This window comes from Lycorma delicatula, chromosome 4, assembly GCF_047948215.1.
Source record: "Lycorma delicatula isolate Av1 chromosome 4, ASM4794821v1, whole genome shotgun sequence".
NCBI lineage: Eukaryota > Metazoa > Arthropoda > Insecta > Hemiptera > Fulgoridae > Lycorma > Lycorma delicatula.
Genome location: NC_134458.1, coordinates 102,525,966 through 102,549,605, shown reverse-complemented (window position 1 = coordinate 102,549,605; position 23,640 = coordinate 102,525,966). Strand labels below are relative to the sequence as shown.

The 23,640-nt window shown below is 30.5% G+C and overlaps 2 protein-coding genes across 3 annotated transcripts in view; one reads left to right on the top strand and one right to left on the bottom strand.

The window, feature by feature from the left end:
• The window catches only part of LOC142323713 (uncharacterized), a 359,124-nt gene that overhangs the window by 110,356 nt on the left and 225,128 nt on the right, over positions 1–23,640 (bottom strand). The window lies entirely within an intron of this gene.
• LOC142322682 (uncharacterized) lies at positions 22,870–23,427 on the top strand. The gene has a single exon (XM_075361762.1). It carries the CDS (start codon positions 22,870–22,872, stop codon positions 23,425–23,427), a length of 558 nt encoding a protein of 185 aa, XP_075217877.1.

Genomic DNA, 23,640 nt, shown 5'->3' with positions numbered 1-23,640 from the left:
TATGCGACCGAAAGTAATACCGTATGTTTCTCCGAAAAGTCGATAAAAATAGTGGGAACATCGGATTAAGTAAACGAAAATTTTATAAGATAAATGAAATACAAACTCTTCATTCAGTTCTTTTGATCATAAATAACAAATGTTAAATGTTTTCATTTAATTCATTTGATTTTTTTTATTATAAATGTAAAAATTAAAATAGGAATCAATTTAATTATTTTAATTAAATGTATTATTATTTTTTTTAAATTAAATCTATCTTAATGATAACAGTTACCGTATGTTGGGTTTTTTCCATCTTCAGCGGATTTACGTGCAGCTTGAACGATAAACGAAGTTTTTTTTAGGAATTCTATACCTTTATACGATGGCTCTTTATTTTTCAAATAATTTTTATTCCAGTATAAATTGTACAAAACAAAATTGTTGATATGCTACATTTATACTAAATAAAAATATCCCGATCTCCCGTAGGCATTGACGTAGTGGAGCCCATAAATTTATTCCTTAGTCGGGGTTGTTTCGTTTCTTTCTTTGTCATTACCATCCTTTATTCTTATTTAATACCATTGAATCTGATTCCTTTAGAACAATTATTTAATCAGTTTTCTCAATTTTAATTTTTGTGAATATGAGTTAGGTATTTCCTTAGAACAGCCGGATTTATATACAGCCTTCTTGTAATGTGGTAAGTGACGCTGCAAGTGGGCCGATCTCAGAATTATTTTTGCTATTCCGAGTCCATAAAATAAATCTTTACTTTTTTGCTTACACTGAAAATTGTTTTTTTAATATACCAGGAGAAAATATATTTTTTTTTAAATCGGTTTTTAAAGAGTGTGACACTCCCTTGTATAATTTTTAGATAAGATACGGCGTGCTATCTTATTACTGGTGTGTGCTACGATAAAGATACCTTATTGTTATTATTTTTTTGTATTCATATCAGCTATATTTGAATTAAATCATAAAAAACAAATATAGATAAAAGTCCTTAAAATTGCTGTAGAATCACATGTTTAATATGAGTGACGATAACACAAAATTAACCGAAAAAAATTATCATTTTATTATAAATTTTTGTATTAAAGTAAAAAAAAAAAAAAAATTGGAACGTATAATTACTTTTCCTAATTATTTAAATGTAGAATAATATAATTAAAAAAAGTATTGTTACCCTGAAATTTATTTTAACGTTGTTTGCAAAAAATGTAACAAGAAACTAGAGAAAAGTGATGAATGGCTAGATGTGGGTGTGCGCGTGCGCTTTTTAACGTTACTTAGCTTAACATATCTGTATAGGGGTGAATATATAATCATGAAGTAGTTTGGTGTAGCGACTTTTGTGTATGTGGAATTGATTCTATTTAATTTTTAATGAAACTCCAACAAAGGCTTTGTATAGATTTCCCTTTAACCCATAATTGGTATCACAAGATAGGTGTATTTGGGTGAAAATTTGATTTTACATTAATTACTATTAATAATTTTTTTAATTTACCTAACTGATTTTTTAAAGTTAATAGTGATAGCATAAAATATATTTTATAAATTTCCCCACTTCTACTCAATAGCAGAAAAAACAAACTAAATGGAAGTTAAAGTAAAATATCTATATAGCGTAATTTATATGTAGAGAAGGCATAGCTCCATTTTACCGGTTTTTTGAAGAAAATTATGTCGTTACTTTTGGTCACATGGTGGAAATGTGGGATGAAAAAGAATTTTCTTTACGTTTTGAGGTATGAGAAATACGAAAATATCATTCACTTAAATAGGGGGTTTCCTTATATATTTTGAGACCTATGTATAAAATTTGCGGCTCGAAAATCTCCAAAACTACATCAGTTTCATTGAAATCGAGATATACTGTAGTAGTGTATATAAAGTTGTGCAACTAAAAATTTTATGAAGATTGGTTGAGTCGTTCTTGAGTTACGCACAATTTAAAATCGAAAAGAATTGAGCGGTGCAAGTTAGACGCGTAGTTCGTTTTGATGCTGCAAGTTGGGACGTTGACGTTTCTTGATGTATCTACGGTATCTATTGTTAGCAATATTAACATTTGTATAATGATACTGGGGCTAGGTTATTGCTATAAGATCAAATAAAGCAGAAAACCAAATTAATTATGTTTAACCAAATTAAGAAAAAGTATTAAAATATTAAAACCGAATTAAATTAACGAAAAGTCCGTCTTCTTGCGCAGAACTGTGAAAGAGTTTTTTTTTGGGTCTGTTAAAGGGAATCAGCTATAATTTTTATTATGAAAATCACTCATGAAAATGGGTACTTCCCCTTTAATCTAAGATCATGCCTCGAAATAGCTGCATTTCGGTGGTGAAAACTTATTTTGAAGACAATTAGTAGCAGCGTAAAAACAAATTGTTTAAATCTCCCTCTCGACACCTCAAAACGCAAATAATAATAATAATAATTTTCATTTTCGGAGTTTACCCGTCACATTTATTGTTCGCTACTTTTCCCCAAATAATTATTTATTAAACATAATATAAGATTTTGAAAAAGTCTGGAGAAGTGATTTAATTTAGGTAGAAAAGGTTTTAACCTAACTACCAGTTTTTTTTAATGTTTAATGTACATCAGGCGATTTAAAAAAATATAATTTAATAGAAGCATACAAAAAGGAATTTTCTATTACTAAAAGACTAACTATACACCAAAATGTAAGTTCTGTTCGTGACAGAAAAACGTTTTATTCATAATATATTCTAGACTTGTAAAAAAAGAAGAATTTCCTATACTGTAATATACAAATATATACGCATTCGCACGTAACACATATACGTTGTAAATCTATGTCTACCGTAATTTTTAAATAGGCGCTATTTGTATAGTTTTTCTTTGTAAAATAAAGAAAAATACACAAATTTAAACTTTCTTATAAATTACAGGTACAAGATGTTTTAATATGTATAAAATAAATCATACATTACATAGAAGGCAGATTTTTTGAGTGGATCTCCATAGAATTTGTAGAAATCGTTACTGCGTCCGGTCAGAGTTTCTAATGTCGACTCGGGGGAGAGAGGACCAACTTTTCTTTACGTTTTGAAATCTCCAGATTACGAATCACCAATGTTTATAGACATATGTATGTATAACATTTTTTCATCTGCTCTACCGGACGCAAATCTTAACCGATTCTGAGGAAGCTTAGTGGAGTGATGTACTGGGAATAGAGCCTTATTGATTTACAAGATAACTAGCTTACAGAAACTGGAATTAAGAGACAAAATCGGAAGTTTTGGGTACATTTTTAGCTTGTTTAGTTCTACTGGGCACACTTTTTATCCGATTTTGACGAAATTTTGTAGGGTGATGTAAACCTATAAGAAATATAACTCTATTGATTTTCAAGCAAATCGGTTCACAGGAAACGGAATTAGACGCAAAAACTGGCTTTTTGGATACGTTTTCAAGGTTTTCATGTTATAATTTGAAGGGTGAAATGTTAGAGAGATAAAGTTAGATTTTTGCGAGCACCACCAGGTGCAAGCTTATTTTTAAATAATCCCAAAACATCAAATTTGTAGTTCAAATCCAATTTTCGTGAGCCCCGCCAAGTGAGAGTTGGTTTCACTATAGTACTTTACTTTTGTAATAATCCAAAATGTAATCTGGTAAGAAGAAAAAGGGTTGGTGTTCAAAAAATCAGTTTTGAAATTGCAATCGTTAAAGGCATTGCAACATCCTTTCTTTCTTATCCAAAACCAGAAATCCATCCTTCTGACGCACTTACTGGGACAGAGTTTTTATATTTTTGTCATTGGAAAAATAAAATCAAACAAGAAAATTTACAAAACTACAATGCCACACGATTACATAACATATATTCTCCAAGAATAACCCATGGTAAAATAAACATTTTCTTAAGCAGTACTCTGAAACATATTATCCAATGGATAAAAAAATAACAAATCGACAGCAAAAATTTATTGATAGATAGTAAAGATAGAATTTTTGATTGGATCTCCAAAGAGTTTGTAGAAATCGCTACTGCGCTCGGTTAGATTTTCTAATGGGGTGTCGAGGAAAGAGGGGACCAACGTTTCTTTACGTTTTGAAACCTCCTAAACACGATTCACCAATATTTATTTACATATATATGTATAACATTATTCAGTTATCTGTCTGTATTAATTTCAGTGTATTATATTCACTGTTAATTTTTACCTGACTATACTAGGAAGATGGTACTTATAGTAGAGTAGGTGTCAGTATTTGTTTGGTTCCTTATAATTCCCGATAAGTTATTATGAAATGACTTGCATCAATCATGCAAGTTATGCTGCTTACATGACGATTAGAAAAATTTCTTTTCTCAAGACAAACTTTTTATTTCAGACGTCCTAACTACTGGTTTTCAGAGTATAACGCACTACGTAACGTTCGATTAACGAGTAGAGCATACACACAAGCATCAACCTTCAACTCACTCACCACTATAAGCGCGTATGAAAAATACACCACTACACAGTCAATATAACCTCAAATTGAGGTTATGTTGTTTGTTGTCGACCTTAAATTGGGCGTAACTCAGGAACGACTCGACTAATCTTCATAAAATGTTGACATCCACAATATTAGATAGACTACCTACAGCATATTTAAATTTCAATGAAATTGATTTAGTAGTTTTGAAGATTTTCGAGCCACAAAATTTTCAAATCTTTTGGACCAATTGAGCATAAATCAAGAACGACTCAATCAATCTTCATCAAATTTTCACATGTCAGCTTCAGATACGCTAAGTACGACTTATCTAAATTTAGATTAAATTTATCTAGTAGTTTTGCAGACTTTCGAGCCACAAAAGTTTATACGTAAATAGTATTTTCGTACTCTTCATACCTCAAAACATAAAAAGAATTCATTTTCAATTCCCACTCCCCCACCTCGCGATTGAAAGTAATACTGTATTTTTCTTCGAAATGTCAGTAAAAAAAAAAAAATGACCCGACACTAAAGATATCATGATTTCGTACAATTTGAAAAACTAAAATTCTTTGAAATTCATCCACTCAGATATCAATTAAAAATGGTCAAATGGATTTTTCTTTTTCCAGGAGAGATTTGTAATTCATCTTAGGCCGCTTATAACCGTTACGGTTTTGCCATTTAACATACGTCCATAAAGATGAAAAAGTAAACGAAAATTAAAGCATAATTGAAAAGCTATGATTTTAAAAACACTGAACAGAAAAAAATTTAGGTAAGGTACACTGAAACTAGTTCTTTATCATTTCCTACTAAATTAATTTTTTTTTTTCAAGAAGAATAATAACGACATTTATGAACAATAATGATCAATCAATGTTAATATAAACTAAAACTAAAAACAAAATCTAACAGCGGGTATACAGCTGGTTCAATCACGGTAAATATTTTATTAAAAAAATAAAAACGGTAATTATTAAGCAAGATGATTTAATATTACAAAATAACAATGAAAAATTATCCTTACTTCATCTGAAAGGAACAAAAGAAAAATAATAAAGATAAATTTGGCGGGAAATAGAAAGGTAAACGATGTACGTAGACAGAGGAGAAAAATTGTTATAGCAGAAGGGGAAGATTAAGTGAAAAAGCATGTGAGGGGAGAAAACGAGAAATGTACTAATCAAGAAATTACGTGACCTTGAAATGTGCACAAAAACTTACAGTTAATGAAAATATAAAGGTTATCCCTTACGATTCCAGTCCTTCAACAAATTCATATAACCCTTCATTAACATAGTAATTCCAAAAACATAATTTCATGTTAACGAAATTAATTTCTATAATAATATATTTAAATATAATCTAGTACAATATAATTTTTAAATTTAATACTGTGTATAAGGAAACACAGCGACGATCTATTTTTGCCTTTTTTATATGATCTCATATCCTTATATATAAATATATTTCTTATCATTATGTAATTTAACCCGTATGCCCTCTTTTTTATGTTATTTATTGTATCCTAGAGAGAGAGAGAGAGAGAGAGAGAGAGAGAGAGAGAGAGAGAGAGAGAGAGAGAGAGAGAGAGAGAGAGAGAGAGAGAGAGAGAGAGAGCTCATTTTATAACCGTGAAGTACAATACTTCCTTCTTTATTCCTCGAAATCATACATGTTTTATAGTTATCCGACCTAGCAAATTACTTGCGTCTTTTCCGTCTCTATTTCCAGCTAAACTTTATTTTTTGATGTTTACCTTCAACAAATAGTATTTCCTTTTATATCGACTATCATTTTTATTCTTTTTTTGTACCTTCTACAGTGTTTTGATAACTCTTCTTTTCTCGTGATGTATCCTAACAAATTAGTTTTCCTTTCTGGATTTTTTAGATAATCTTTTCTTCTTATTTACTCTTCCAATTATTTGTTAATTTTAATTTGTCTGTCCGTTGAATTTTCTTCAATCTTTTCCACGTATTACTTATATTCCTCTAACCTTTTATTTTATCTTTTTCTTTACGTTTCACATTCATATAAAAGTCCTCTCCTAATACAACCATCAAAAGACGCTTCGTTTTACTCATAATAATGTTTTTTTTTTATAATTCTCTGTTAGTTATTATTATTTTTTATTTCATTTTCATTCTTTCAATCTTCTTTTAACACGATATCTCTAAATAACTGTTTTACTTGTTCAACTCTTCCTTCTTTTGTGGATACATTCATTGTCTTAATGTTTGCTTTCTTTGTTATTTTTATTTTCCGAAAATTATTTTTCAATTTATATTTTGCTATAACATTTTTTTTCTACGGCTGCATTATAACATTTTATTACGCGGCTGGAAAATGTATCATAATGAGGGAAATTATGAAATAGATTTTCATTACGATACAGGTGTTCAACCGATCAAAAGCCTACTCTTTTCAACCAACAGCCAATCGGAAGCGGGTGTTGTTTAATATATCACCTGTTTTTAAAAGACTTCAAAAAAGGATGTTATGTATTCAACCCGTGTATGTATATATATATATATAATTTTTTATATATATATTTATATAATTTTTTTATGTTTGTTCGCGCATAACGTTTTTCCTATTAATCCGATTGAAATAAAAATCTCGCTGCAATCGACGCAGCTGCTTTTTGCGGTGGTATCATGATGCTGAAAAAGTTTTTTAGACACAAAAAATCGGTTTGAAAATTGAAAAAAAAAATTTCGCCGTCCGGCGGTTAGGTAGGGACAGTGGGAATTTTGATATTCTATTTGTATGAGTCACGTTAGATGATGTCACATGGTCTTCTGTAGGGCAAGTAATGTGTGTTTCTGCACAAGATATATGGCACCGTAATAGAATCATCAAAAATCGAGATATATCGTCTTAAACCTTTCAGGTCCTATATACATTACATATAATATACAGCATCGATAGGGTCACAGGGAATCTTATAATTACATATAAGTGCATCACATTACATGGTCTTGATGTAGGTTCCATTTTTTTTTTTTTTAATAATTTACTTTGATTTTAATCAATTGTAGTAGTTAGCAAGCAGAGTTAATTTGAAAGTACACCAGTAAGTAACTAAGTCATATTACACTACTTATCCTTTTGGTAATTATGTAGGATTCTGAGAAAGAAATGTCTTTAACACCGATCGATATTAAAAAAAGACGAAGTTATGAATAATAACCTATTGCCACAGAAATGTATTGTTTAATGTATTTTTTTGAAAAATTAAAAAAATACAATCCGTAAACAATGTATTCTATCAATGATTTACTTCATTAATTCCAATACTTTCTCAGCCGTATAAAAAATACGGTATGAAACTCTCTATAATGGCCATTAATACACTCTTGCAAAGTTTACGACACTCGCCAAGGGTCGCCAAGGTTTATGAGTGTAAGACTCTAGCGAGTGCTAACTCGCCAGAGTCGCCTTGGCAAGTGTATTAACTTACTCCGCACTCGTCCATTAATGGTTACTACCATTATAGGCCCGTTGCATAATGTACTATTAACTTTTAAATCATCTGTTGAATCACCTGTGCTTCATCATCTAAACAAACGTAATCCACGAACCTTATATTATTTATTTTTCTTCCTTTTTTAATCACATCTCCGACATACATATTAAATAAAGTTGGTGATTAGCAGTATCTTTGATTTATCTCTCCTTCTACGCAAAACCATTCTCTTCAAGCTTTCCTTTATTTCATAGCAGTTTTCTGATTTATTTATAATTACTTTAATTAATTTCCTATCCTTTCAGTTTATTATTTAGTCTCTTATTGCTTCTATTAAGAAACCAAAGTTAACTTATTTAACTTTGCCAATTTTGCTAACTTCGCTACAGGGGCGATTTTGACCAAACTTGATCAGATTACTTCTATATGTGGGGCATTGATGCCATTAAATTTTCAACTTAAAAGGTCAAGAGGGTGAGGCTGTAGAGTAAGGTCACTCTCGGTATCTCGAGATTTCGCCTAATTAAGGTCATATTTTTCTTAGGCACATTTGTTAACAATTAAAAAATAATAATATTTGCAAAAAACAGTTTTTGTAAAATCGCACCCCCACCCCAAAAAATGCAGTTGTAATCGTCTGCTACGTTGTGATGTCACAGGTGAGCGGAGAATTAAATAAATGAATAATATTTAAAGTGTAAAAAAATAACTCGGTCTGGTCGCCCGGTCGGCTCGGTGCCTGGTACGATAAGCCTCATGGCTACACCAGTCTGTCAACCGTACAAGCGAAATTTGTTCAATATAAGTAGTGAAATTGCATTAGTTTAGTTAGTGCCGACTGTCGCCGCTAGTGCCGCCACATCTGCGCGAATTAAATACGGTATTCGCTTTAGTTAAAATAATTGAATTAAATAAATGAAAAAAAATAATAATTTAAATAAAATGATAAATATTTTAAACTAGGTTGTGTGTGTAAGCCGTGCATCAGAAACACTTTATGTATCAAAAAGACCTTCTCGTCACGCGGCTAAAGCCACGTTCCGAGAAAGTCTTACTACTGTTGTCAGCTTTTTTTTCTAATGTGTACATTGCAATCTGTTCAACTAGTGAATAATAAACAACCCCTCAACCCAATAAGATGAGGATGATGATATGTATGATATGTAATTGAGGTATAGTCTTGTACAGAATCAGGTCGACTACTTCTGAGACGTGTGGTTATTTGAACCCCAACCATCAAAGTACACCGGTACTTCGGTGGTTTGGGATCCACTATCTAGTATTGAACCCTGTATAAAAAAAACTAACTTTTACTAGGATTTGAACCTCAGAACCTTCGACTTAAAAAATCAATTGTTAGACAACTGAAATAGACCAGCCCGGTGGGCTAAAAATGTTAAATAAAGTGTTTGTAATAACTTCAGTAATATTATTATCTGAGGAATAAAACAGAATAACAAAATGAGTTATCAGGCCGAAAAACAAAAAAATTGTAAAAAAAGATAAATAAATTATACACTAAAAGAAAATCCCAATATTTTCAACATTACTTTATTGATAAATCATTGAAACAATTATAAAAATACTATTTATATTTTTATAGAAAGAGAAAATATGATTTTTGCACTATTTTATACATGATTTCCTATCTCAGTGACGACGATAAAAGAATTCTAATAAAATATACAATAACACAGTACTTCAAAATATGAGCTTTTTGTCTTTACCCATATTAAATTCAGTTCGTTTTGTTCATTTTTTTTTTTGTAAAGTCAGTAGGCCTTAAAAAAAAAGAAATGTTATATCTGTTCCCAAATACGAGGTTGTATTGTATCGAACGATCTTTTTTTTCAGAAATAAATATTTCTGTATGAAAAAATTTATCGGCAAACTTAAAATCATTTTAAGAAAAAATAAGAAAACAATCATTTTTATGGCGGTTTTGAGGTTCTTAAGTGTAAGACATAATCAGTTACACGCAGTAACAGAATAGATATGGCTGTAACAAATTGTTAAAGTAAAGCATTAATTTTTTTCTTTCTCAACTGGAGATTAATTACTAAACAAAATAGCAGCAGGACTAAATTTTCTTCTTAAACTCTTGACCTCATCGCCTTGTCAATTATCCTACACTAATCGTTCTAGGTTTTTATTTTTCTTACATCCTACGGATTCCAGTTTAATACTCTTTTTTCGAAGCAAATTATCTTTCTTCATTGTATATCCGATCCAATGCCATCTTTAACCTTTAACTTCATACATGGAAATTTACTTTTTCTTTTCTAGTAGTTTCTGTTTTTTCATTCAGTTCGTCCACCTTGCGATCAAAATTTTTTAAAGATGACTGACCAGAACGTTATCTTGCTTTAGTTACCGAGCAGCATTCAAGTAGGATGTTTTTTAATTTTGAGGAAAAAATTCATTAGGAGGAATACTTTTATCATAAAAACGATTATATCTAATTCATTTGGCAGTTATTTGAAATTTGTTTTATGTAATTACTTTTTTCTTCCTTTTATAATGTTCAGAAAAATTCAAAATCTTCTTTCAGGTAGATTTCATGAGAAAGCTACCTATTGCAATGGGTACCATGATTCGATTTCCGAAAAAATTTCGACATATCTTCGCGTTTCATATCCCCCAAACCCCACAGTTTATATATACACGTTTTTTCACCTTCTTGTGGACACGATAACTGCCTTAATTTTGCGCCAATCACTTTCAAATTGTTACATAAAACATAACGACCCAAGATCTCGGTCGAGTTCGTTAACGGGCAAAATCGGACCATGGGATGGTTTTTTTATCGAAAAAAACAATATTGTTATAACTTTCTTATTAAATAAAATATGTAATTCGTTTAAAGTTCCTACTATTCTTTGGATAAGGGCCTAAAACTTATGTAAGTAAAGTTTTTTGATATCGCCAACCATTGGCCCAGGGGGTTGAAAAAATGGAGTTTCGAAGACAAAAAAAATCATCCCACCCTTAACAGACACAGAATCTAATCGGTTTAAAGTGGTCGTTAGTCCTCTAAACATTACCTAAAACTTTAGTCTGAAACAAATTTTGATATGACCAACCCTTATGGCAAGGGATGACCAAAGTGTTGCTGGAATTGTAAGAAGATGGGGTTTGTCGCATGCGCTAAACATGTGAAACATTTTTTCACATGCAACCATTGTTGTATTGAGTAAATTTGTGAGTTTTCTTAACTCTAAGGTGAGAATCTTTTTTATCCTCTACTTATCACCGATGAAATCTACCTCCGCCTTCCAGCGAGCCGAAAGGGATTTTTTATTAAATTAATTCAAAATATCATTATTTTTTAAGTTATGTGTAAAACAATAAAATAGTAAATAAAAAATAACGATAATAGGTTATAAAGAGTTATTCATTTTCGGCGCAAAAAGTAAAATTGTAATAAAACAAAAATTATGTGTAATAAAACCAAACCTTTTTTTTTTTTAAGCTTATAATATTACATAATGTTCGAAAAATAATATCATTCATATGGCCTCAACGGCTTTGCTATATATATATATATATATATATATATATATATCAAGTCTATCGACAAAATTTGGCGTGACTCTTTCACAAATTACCTTGAATTCCACCAATATCGCGTCTAATATTTGCTTTCAAGTCATAAATCGTTAGTGGTCTGTTGCTGCGACTTGTGATTAAATATAACCCCCAAAAAAAGTCTAACGAAGTCAAATCATACGATCTTGGTTGCCAATGAACATTACTTTTCATGAAATTATCGATCACCAAAATTTAGACGCAATAACTGAATTGTTTCAGCAACTGTGTGGCATGAGGAACCATCCTGTTGAACCACATCTCATTAAAATCAAAATTTTTTAAATTTGCAAACAGAAAATCACGAACCCATAGCTCTTAAGCATTCATCATTTACTGTAACAGTATCTTCTTGCTCATTTTCGAAAAAAATGCCCCATTAATGCCACCAGTCCATAATTCACACCAAACAATGATTTTTTTTTATATAACGATCGCTCTTCAATCATTTGTGGATTGAAATCATCCCATATATGGCAATTTTTCTTATTTACAAAACCACCAAGCTAAAAATGAAAAGATGACTTCTTTTTATGAAAATCTGGATCCACTTCGAGCTGTTCTTGAGTCCAATCAACAAACCGTCAACGCAAAGATTTGTCCTGTGATTTTAATTCTTGAGTTAGTTGAATCTTATATCTTATTTTGAGTTAGCGATATTGTAGTTGAAGAAAGGACCAATTCTTGAGAACGATGTGAAACCAATCATGAAAACTTGCACTTAGCAGCAATAATCTCTTCACTCCTTGAATTTCTTTTATAAATTGTGTTTCAACAACAAGTAGAGAAATTGTTTCTAATCATACTATGAATATTTTTTTGGCCAATTACGCATACCATAAATATCGCGAAGTGTACGATACGTAGTTGTAACCGATTCCACATTTCGATAATAAATTTTTATGATTTGCGAAAGTTTTTGAGGCGTGTAGTGTTCCATGATGATTTGTCATAAACTTCTGAAAACAAATGACACTTGAAAAATAAAAAAAAATTAACGTCTCTACCATAATCTCTCAATTCTTTGCGCTTAAGTTGAAAAGCGCCTTATTTAATTTATAACTCATTTAAGGGGGAAAAATTATAAATTTTTAACGAATATTTGATTTCCTTTTTTTAACTGTGATTAGTTTTATTTAATGTTTGTTTAATTTGCTAATTTATTCGCCAAAGATGCATTTAAGAGAGAATTTTCAGAGATAAAAATTAAAAACATTTAATTTTTTTTTGAACTTAGGATTAAATTTTCTATTGTATAATGTGTGTTTTTGTTTTTATTTATCCGTAGTAGAAGTACTTCAGGAAATATAATTTGAGACAACGTTTTTATGAAAAAAAAAATTACGGATGATTGTCATCAAAATAATAACATGAAGAGCGCCAAACAATCTAACAAGTAAAATCGGATAAATATAAAATAGGAAGTAAATTTTATTTAGGTATAGGGTTGGTTTACAGTTTTCGTTGTTATTTATAATGAATTTATTTCTTATTAATTAACACAATATCTATCTACCTATATATATATATATATATATATATATATATATATATATATATATAAATATTAAGTTTGTTTGTGTACGACTTCAAAAACTCAAAATGTTCTGCACCGATTGAGCTCAAATTGTAACACAAAGATTGTTTTCATCTATTTTTAATAAATCTATTTTTAATTTGTACAGTTTTTTAATAAATAAGAGGCTAATAAATCATATGGAAATGTAAACAAAGGAAAACCAATCAGATCAATGCAAGATGGCCGCTGTCAAACACAACGACCAATCACAAACAGCCCCTATGGTCGTTGCCAATGTAAACAAAATCACAACTGATTAAGTAACAAATTTCTTTGAATTATATTTAACAGCTAAAACATCGGTATTTTATTAAAAAAAAACACCAAAACAAAAAGAAAAGCCACCAAGAAGGATGACTTACAGTAAATAAATTAAAACATCCAACTTTCTTATAGCCCAGATAGACTTAAGACTATGCAAACAAAAAAAGTCGAAATAACCAAATACACAGAAAATAATATCCCTACATAATGACCAAAACTCCTTGGTTAGGTTATATTTTTACATATATATGACCAAACAATAGTTTTTTGGTTATTTAGCGTTCTTTGCTATGTAAAAGCAAAGAACAAAATTCACAAATAGTAACACTGAAACCACACAACTAAGTATTCGTTTTTTTTTGGTTTTTCTAACCTCCGAAACCACCGTTATGCATTGCTTCAGATGATGATATGAATGATTTATAGCGTATGAAAATGCCATGCGTGACGGGGATTCCAACTCAGATCCACCGGATTAAAGTCCGAGACGTTACCACTCGCGCCACGGAGGCTGGCAAACATATTCGTTAGGAGCCAAATAAAAACACGACTTACCAATAAGGCGTTGTGTCAAACCAATTTTATACGGACTATAATTACTTTTAATACCCGAAACCCTTTGCAATGATTGAACATTAACTTAAACCTCTTCAAAAATTATTCCTTTTGAACTAAGCCACATTTTGATATCATTGTTTTTCTATAACACGGCTGGAATTCTTTTCGTTTAATGATAAGAAGCGTTGTCGAAGACAATAACTGAATTCTCTTCCAAAGGACATAATACACCGCCGCTAAACTATTTCTAAATAATTCAAATTCGTGTAATTTTTTCAAATTATTTTAATTCAAAATCGCGTTTTTATCAAAATCTCACCTTTTTCTCAATTGACCTGCGGGGTTTTGTTTTCTTTGGTGACCGTAATTCATTAATAGATTCATACTCGAGAATCACGTTGTACACTGAAGCAGCACAACTTCTACTTACGTTAGCAGTTTATTAACATCTGAAATCAACGCCGTTTGATTATTCTGTAATTTGTAAGCATTACTCTGCTTTTGTAAGCATTTAAAATGATGTGTTTTATCGCACGACTTAAGGGCTTTTTTTCGCAGCCCACAAATCTTTATATATAAAAATGTTAAGTTCGTTTGTGTACGCTTCAAAAACTCAAAATGTTCTGCACCGATTGAGCTCAAATTTTAGCACGATATATAACCCGCATCAAAGATTGTTTTTATCTATTTTTCGCATCAGTCACATACCCGCGACCGAGAAAAACAGTTTTTTTAACGGTCAGCTGTGTACCAGTGACCGCGCCATCTGCCGAAAGCGAGGGGAACACTCGCCATACTAGCTAACGACAACCGCAGACACACGTGAAACAATACCTGTTCCCAATTACATTGTTTATTAACAAAAAAAAAAAAAAAAACGTATCCACTTGCATCTGATTCAGATTATTATACAATCTGAATTAAATATTCACTTTAATCGAGGTACTTTTGTTTGATCCTATCGTGATTGAGCTGCGCCTTTCACCAAGCTCTGAATTTATTAGAAAACGACCAACAGTGGGATATATGTATTAATGACGCGTGCAACACTGCACATCCAAACCAAATTCGCGCATTATTAGCAATTATATTGACCGCTTGCTTCCCTTCATCTCCCACAGAGTTATGGGAAATATATCGATCGCATATGGCTGAGGATATTTTGCATAGAGTACGCCTAGAAAATACCAATATGACCATGGAATTTACAGAAGGCATTTACAACGAAGCATTGATAAATATTGAAGACAAGTGCTTAGCTATTTCAAATAAAGTTCTTAGTCAATTGGGAATGCCAGCACCCACCCGAGCTGCGATTGCTTCATTTGATGTGGATTTACGCCGTGAACAGAGTTACAACATTGGTGATCTTCAGTCATATGTCCAATTAAACATTCCCAAATTAACGCGTTAACAGAAAGGCATTTATGATCGCATAATGCAAATGATAAATGACGGAGTTGGGGGACCTTCTTCTTGGATGCGACAGGAGGAACTGGGAAAACATTCCTCATTAGATTTATTCTAGCAACGGTTCGATCAAAAAATGACAATTATCCTGTTGCGGAATATTAATCAGCCAAAACTCTGCAACGGCACGCGACTTGTAGTTAAGAAATTGATGAATAACGTAGTGGAAGCAACGATTTTAACGGGGCCTTTCAAAGGTGAAGATGTCCTCATTCCTCAAATACCCATAATCCCGATCGATACACCATTTTAATTTAAAAGATTGCAAATCCCAATTCGGTTGGCATTTGCAATCACAATCAATAAAGCTCAAGGCCAATCTTTAGAATTGTGGTTTAGATTTAGATGCGGTTTGCTTCTCACATGGGCAACTGTATGTTGCGTGTTCCCGAGTCGACAAACCAGATAGCCTTTATATCTACGCAGACAGTGGAAAAACAAAAAATATTGTATATCCACAAGTATTGTAAAATTAAACTTCTATGAAACGTATGCTTTGTTTTGTTTCTCATTTCTCATCCATGCAACCACAATGTGTCACAGCGAAGCGTGGCGGGTAGAGCTAGTATATATATGTATAAAACGATATGTAGTACGTGATTCATAATCAACACCCAGTAAAAACTATTGAAGATAAATTGATGAAAATTTGTATATACGTTCTTCTTACGGTGTAAGTACACACTACGAAAGGCTTTTTTTAAATTCCGAGTCTAAAGAGATAAAATGGAGTAAAAATGAAATTTTACTATTTTTTTTTTTAATTTCTCGGTTACAATGAAGATATCAACAGGTAATTTTTGGTGTTTATAATCTTCATGTGAATATCTAAAAATCAATTTATAGATTATTCGAAATTTGACCTTGAAAGAGGTGAAGAAAGGTTAAAAAATATTAAACACTGATTGCAAATTTTCTCAATTTCCGACTATACTAAATGTGATATTCACTACATTTGGGCTTGCATATACTTTTTAGATAAATATCTAAAAACCATTTTCGGTTTCTTTTTTAATTAAAATTTTTTAGGTAGAGCGAAGGCGGTTCAACCAACAAAGCCATTGCCAACGTTACTGCATGTGCGACGCGATTGGTTGCACTTGCCTCCGGTTGGTTACTAGACCAAATAATAAAAAATAAAAAAATAAAATTGAACGCGACGGGAAACGCAAGTAACCATATAGAGCGAGCGAAACAGCGACGGGGATGCTAGTTTTTAACAATAAATAATTAAAATTCCTATCATGGTCACTTTGACCTTCATAAACAGGTATTTAGGGATTAGTTAATCTAACCAGATTTACGTTACTGAAAAAGTCTGTGAATCTATGCAGGGCAGTGTCCCATACGGTATTGTGTCCCTGAATGAATATTTATTATAATATATCGCCAACATTGATGTAAATATTAATTGATTATTAGTAGTAAGGAAATCTGAACGTACTACATAAAAGTTTCTCCCACTGACGTACTTAATAAAAGAAAATAATGACGTAAAATATTAAACAATTTTTTTTTTTTAAACTCATCCTGTATTTATTTATAATTATTATTCTATCACCAGGGTTGGTGATAAGAATATACTCTAATATTTCATCAAAGACAGATGTTAAAACCCATAAATTACGTAAATATTTTCACAAAAACTATTATTTTATGAAACGTTTTCCAATGAAATATTTTCTTATTTCACATAAAGATTTCTAATATTACGTCTATGATCTTATATCCTGCCAATCATTTTAAATGGGGCTGAAGGAAATTAAAAAATTTAGCTTTAATTTGTAGATACAGAAAGTATTAGATGTGTTACTGCTGGATAGTAAACAAAGTCAGATCTATAGGAAGACCGTGGCTTAAATCATAGCAAAGATACTACAGGTTTCCGAATCTCTACCATGTACCAATTACGGCTTTGACTAAGAGTTACAGAGCAGGGTAGGTAGAGTTGCAGAGCTAACTGTGCAGAAGTGATTATAAATATAGAAAAGAGATATGATAAAAAGAGAGAATAACGTGACACATAATCATATTTTTTAGAAAGACGAGGACAATACTGTCGTCATTCTGTTTAAAGTGTAATAGATAGAGATAAAAGGTATTAAAATCGTTACTTTGGCTAAATTTATACAATTAGACTATGACCTAATCGTTCTTATGTACAATTACTAAAATAAGGCAATAAATAAATAAAAATTCTTTATTTGTCATGTAGCGATTTATAAAATAGATTTTTTCTTGCTGCACTGATACGCTACATTTCATGTCATATTTCATCTGTGACGAAGATATGTTTAATATTTCTTCTTCGTTATACTACATTTTACGTTACATCAAGTTGAATTGATGATTTCAAAGCTTTATCTAGCTATTATTTCACAATTATAACACTATTTGTTATGTGTAATACACTTATTAATCGCCTATTGTTGTATTAAAACAATATAGTAATAAAATGACAATAATATAGTAATCAAAAAGTAATAAATAAATTTATACGTAATAAAATTAATATGTAATGTTTCTGAAAGTCAATAAATATTTCGTAATAATAATCAAATTAGATAATGACGGGAAAATATTGAAAAACATCGCATTAAAAAAATACTGTAGTGATCTAATTATCATTAAAGGATATTCTGGTATCGTCAGATACAAACAAGTTTAGCTTACCAAGTTGCTGGTTTTCTGTTATGATTTACCGGTTAATATGATCATGGTCCCCGTTAGCGAGGGCCCCACCTCATGTTTTATTCAACATAGCAAAAATGTGAGGTAAATTATCGTAAAACAGGAAAAAAGTATTTGTAATTAAACCAATTGTTAAATCTTATATATAGTATATACATAATATAAATTTAATTTATAAAACTGATTAGGAAAGATCTGTATAACAGATTAGAAATCGTTCAAACGACAGATAAATTAATAAAAATAAACTGAAAATTTAATTATGGTATAAATATACATTAGTTAATGTCTGTCTCTTTAGTGAATCTAAAAAAAAAAAATATATATATATATATATATATCTAATCCCATATTAGTTATTAACACTGTGTCAGAAATCTTCTATTAAGAAAGACAATGAATGTAATCTACTGATCTAGACAATATGTGCACATTATTTCGTTATTTTATAATATCTATCTTTTTATTTTACGGCTATGACGGAACTGAAATACAGATAGAGCATTAATCAGAGCTGATTTATTAGAAAGTAATGATGTTCACTGCAGATCTGAACATACTAATTTTGGTGGGTTTGGCATGCCGATGTGCAACAATAAGTTTAGCCCGATAAAAAAGGTAAAAGGAAACTAATTTATTACATTTAACTTAGTAATTCTGGAATGGGATGTTTACTATCTTGAAAATGGATGTAACAGTTTCAGAGGTGATTTATATTTCATGTCAGTTCACCTAATATTTTTGGTAATATCACCTAACCACACGGTGTGTCAAAAAATTCATATTGGAATATTTACTTCAGCTAGGTATTTCGGATTTCATATTTTAACATTTAATTAGAACAGGCTCTACAAAACTATACCAGTAATATAGTGCCAGTTAAACAGTAGTAGTAATTTATTTAAAACCAATAACATATAATATATATATATTTTTTAAAATAAAATTTGATTTTATTAAAAATTATATGAAAATATAATTTTAATTATTTATTACTTGATTTATAGTACCATCTTAGTTTTAAAGTAATATATTTTACCATAAATTGTAAGTAAAAATATATTTATGAATTATCATCAAAATTTATTACTTTGCAAAATAAATTCAACGATATATATAGGCTCTGACCTTTATGTCTTAGTTCATAAATAAACAAATATTATTAATAATTCAACAGTAATACTAGAAATAATTATAATAACGATATTAAATTCCAATTCATAATTAATTTTTAATATGATAAAAAGATTTGTAAAAAGAAAATTTAATTGTGAGAAATTAAATACGGTAAGCACAAATAAAAACGAAAACGGTAAAATCACGAAAGGTGCAGTAATATGAATCTATCGTAAAATGGATTTTATCAGTTTGTTGACTGAAATGCGGAACCAGCACTGTAAATTCCTACATGCATTGCGCTTGTATCATCCAATAGTAAATTGCGATTATCGACCGTTTTTTGTTACCTATTTGTACATTGCGGTTGTCGTTAGTTGTCGAAAGGTTTGCGGTACTGCCACCTCAAATAAATTTGTCTGTCATTAAATTGTAGTATTCAATTTTACGATGGATCCAGTTGTATTTGTTTTTAACCAATAAACTGATCAATAAAAACGTGAAAGGGTATGGTTTACAAATCGTATACAATTTCAGATGAAGATCCCGAATTCGAAATCCCTGTCAGGCATGACATTTTTAATACGCTAAAAAATTCCATTTCCATAGCCCATGCACAAGCTTTAAGTTTATGTGGTAATATAAAGTAAAAAAAAAAAAAAAAAAAATTGTAAGAGGATGACGATAGGTTTATCGATTATTTTAGAATATTACAGTAGTCTTCTAATGAACTGGTAGTCAAATTTAAGCTAACTGACTACATTCACAATGAATAAACAGTTTTAATAGCGAAAAGAATGGCTGAGAAGCCCGCAAGCGGAGGGAGGACAGATTTGCAGGTTATCATCTGGTGAATACATGGCTGAATATAATCTGGTTGAATATACTGTGGTTTTGGAATAAAAAGTGATAAAAATTATTTTTGCTGCTAAGCATAAGACGACAGCCACTGCAAAGACAAAATTAATCTACGAAATAATATAATTGGTTTGAATCTAACTCAATAATAATCAATATGTGTACACACCGACAATCGGCTAGCAACCAACCGACACAATTCTATTGTTCAAATACGGCTCATTTATGCAAGCGATTTGTATTATCCGGTTATTGAAGGTATTTCATAGTCTGTTTTTTATGTTTATTTATACACTGCGATCGCATCGTCATGGCAGATTACAGTAGAAATACTGGTAACTTTCAGCTTGTAGGTTGCAATTAGAATACAGAGGATAGTTCAAACGATTAATCTTTTTTCAAGTGATGGAACTTGTAGTTTTAAAAGTATCTCAAGTAGCAAGCAACCTCTTATTGATGTAAGAAATAAACGTCTTTGTTTTTATTACCATTGAAAAAATTTCAACAGTATAATTAAGGCTAAAAATAGACATTTTCAACCAATATAATAAATCTACCTGATGGTCTCAAATTACATGTGCAATAAATGGAAACAGGATTGGAGAGATAGATGGATGGGTGATTTCTCATTTATGAAAAATCATCCATCCATCAATAATTTTCTCATTTATGAAAAATCATCCATTAAATGCCGGTGTTAAGTTTTTATATCATATTTTGTTTACATTTAAAAATGTTGTAACAGCAGTTTTAATTGTCGTAATTCTTTTTCTCGCCGCTCAGCTGACTCTATTGTAGACAAGACATGATATGTAGTAGTACGGTCACGCACAACATATTCATCAATTCTATTCAATTTATTAACATAATACTATTCAATATATTCAATGTGTTATTGCAATTACGACAAATAAAATTACCAAAATTCAATCAAAAATGTTTCAATAACAATTGTATTCAATCAATAAATAATGCATAAACTTAATACATATTCGTCTATAATCATTCAAACTTCAAGTAATCAACATATCCGGATTGGAACTTCAACGACGTATTTAATTTTAAACGGTTGTTTCAAAATTGACTTAATTCGTATAGACATTCATTCGTATAGTTATACAAGCTACTCCAAAAACTGTAATGCGTACAAACATTATACGCAGTGAAATTTAACTATAAAGGTGTAAGCAATAGTGGAATCGATGTGTCGGAAATTTACAAATTAAACTGGATAGTGTTTTCATGTGTTGATCTTAGTTCGCCGAGTATACGACAATCTACAAGGAGCTATGAGTATCAGCATTCATCATATGCGTAACCCATTGTTCATCTTATTAATTAATTTTACTATTATTATTATTGTCTAATTTCTTATTATTAATATATACGTTAATATAATTAAATTCAAAATGACTGACCAGAACGCACTCAACAGTAAGACTTTGCAGACTAATAGCAAGGAACTTTTTAAAAAACGTGGTATAATTAAGGCATCAATCACACGAATCAATACCTTTGTTGATAATTTTAACCCCGCAAAAAATGAAATATATTCTTTACAAATAAAATTTAGAAATTTGTTAGAATTACAAGTTAAATATGACGACATTCAGTCTCTTTAAAAAAAAAGATATGATAATAAATACATAATATCTGTTCATCTTGTTCAAAATATTTTAAAAATTGGTTTCATTGAAAAGGAATCAGCAGATAATTTAGATCATTTTATTAATAAAATTAATTCTTGTATAAGTTCATTGGAGGCAATGAATTTACCTGTAAATCCTTTTGAGCTCATTGTTATGCAATTACTAGCATCAAAATTAGACAAAAATACTTGCAAAAATTGGAAGGAAAGACTTTCTAATGAAAACTTTCCTAATTTCAAAAACTTTGTTGAGTTTCTTAATAATAGAAGACAAATACTTGAAAATGTTGCAGCTAAACTTGAGTATAATCGCAATCAAATAACACTCACTCTAACAAACAAGTATTTAACAAACCCTTTAAAGGTCAAGGGAAATATAACAATACAAATAAAATTTGCAGAAGAAATTTAGTTAGTTACCATGCAAATTAAAAAATTATTCAATATACTATGTGTAAATCCGATCTATTTATATACATGTAAAAAATTTCTTGATTTAACAGTAGATGAACGCAAGGAATTTTTAGTCCAGAATATGTGTTGCTTTAATTAGTTTCGAACAGGTCACTCTGTAAATAATTGTATGAATAAGCATGTGTAAAACATGTTCCAAAAAGCATCATTCCTTAATCCATACAGAGGAAATTAATAAATCTAGCTCTAAGCCTGAAAATACTTATCGTGCATTAAAATTACAAACTGTGGACAAACATATTGCAATACTGTGGACAAACATGGAAATTATCAGACATGTAGCGTGTTGCTAGAGTGTTGATTCAGGCAGTCAAGCCAATTTCTGCACAATGGAATTTGCTCGTAAAATGGGGATAACTTTAACAAAAAATAATCTTCCAATTTCTGGAATTAATAACTCGTTATGTCAATCAAATTACAGTGTCACAGTTAAACTATACTCTCGCTATGAAAACTTTACTAGAACCTAACTGACAATCTTCCTGCTGAATCATTTTATTCATCTCATCTTAATTTACCTGAAAACTTATTTCTTGCGATCCCAAACATTTCTTCAAATATTGATGTCCTTTTAGGTGCACAGTACTTCCTAAACCTTATTCTGCCGAATAAATTTGTACGTAACCAGCATTTTTCCCTTGATACAAGAAACAAGACTAGGATATATATTAACTGGAAACCTTCCTTTAAATGTTATCACGCAACAATTCTGTTTCTTCCTTTTTCATTCATAATGACAATAAACTTCTTTCTTCACAGATAGAAAAATTCTGGGAGGTAAAAGAACCTATTTTAGTCAAACAAACCTCTCATGATAACTCAATATGTGAAAGAAATTTCATAGAAAATACAATTAGAAATAAGGATGGTAGATTTATAGTTACATTACCTCGTAAATCAGATAACATCAAACTTGGTGATTCTCTTAACGCCAAAAATAGATTTTTGTCTTTAGAACGTAAGCTTATTCAAGACCCTAGTTTCAAGAAGGGATACTCTAATTTTATTAATGAATATATAAACCTAGGTCATATGTCTGAACTTAATTCAAAGGATTTATTGATACCTGACTCAGAAGTTTTTTATTTACCTCATCATAATGTTTTCAAGGAAACAAGCTTAACAACCAAACTAAGAGTTGTGTTTGACGGCTCAGCCAAATCCAGCAATGGTCTATCTCTAAATGATAACATTAATGATAGGACCTACGGTCCAACAAGACTTATTTTCAATAATTTTAAGATTTAGAGTCCATAATTATGCTATCACATCTGATATCAAAAAATGTACAGACAGATTCTAGTTACTTAGAAGGACAGTAATTTGCAAAGAATACTGTAGCGTGAAAACCCTGAACAAGACTTAAAGCATTATGCCTTAAGAACAGTAACTTATGGTACAACTAGTGCCTCATTTTGTAGCTACTCGTTGCTTAGTTCAAATTGCCAATGACAATAACGA

What these genes read in the sequence shown, in the direction of transcription:
- LOC142322682 (XM_075361762.1), top strand. Translation starts at nt 22,870, where the DNA reads ATGTTATCACGCAACAATTCTGTTTCTTCCTTTTTCATTCATAATGAC.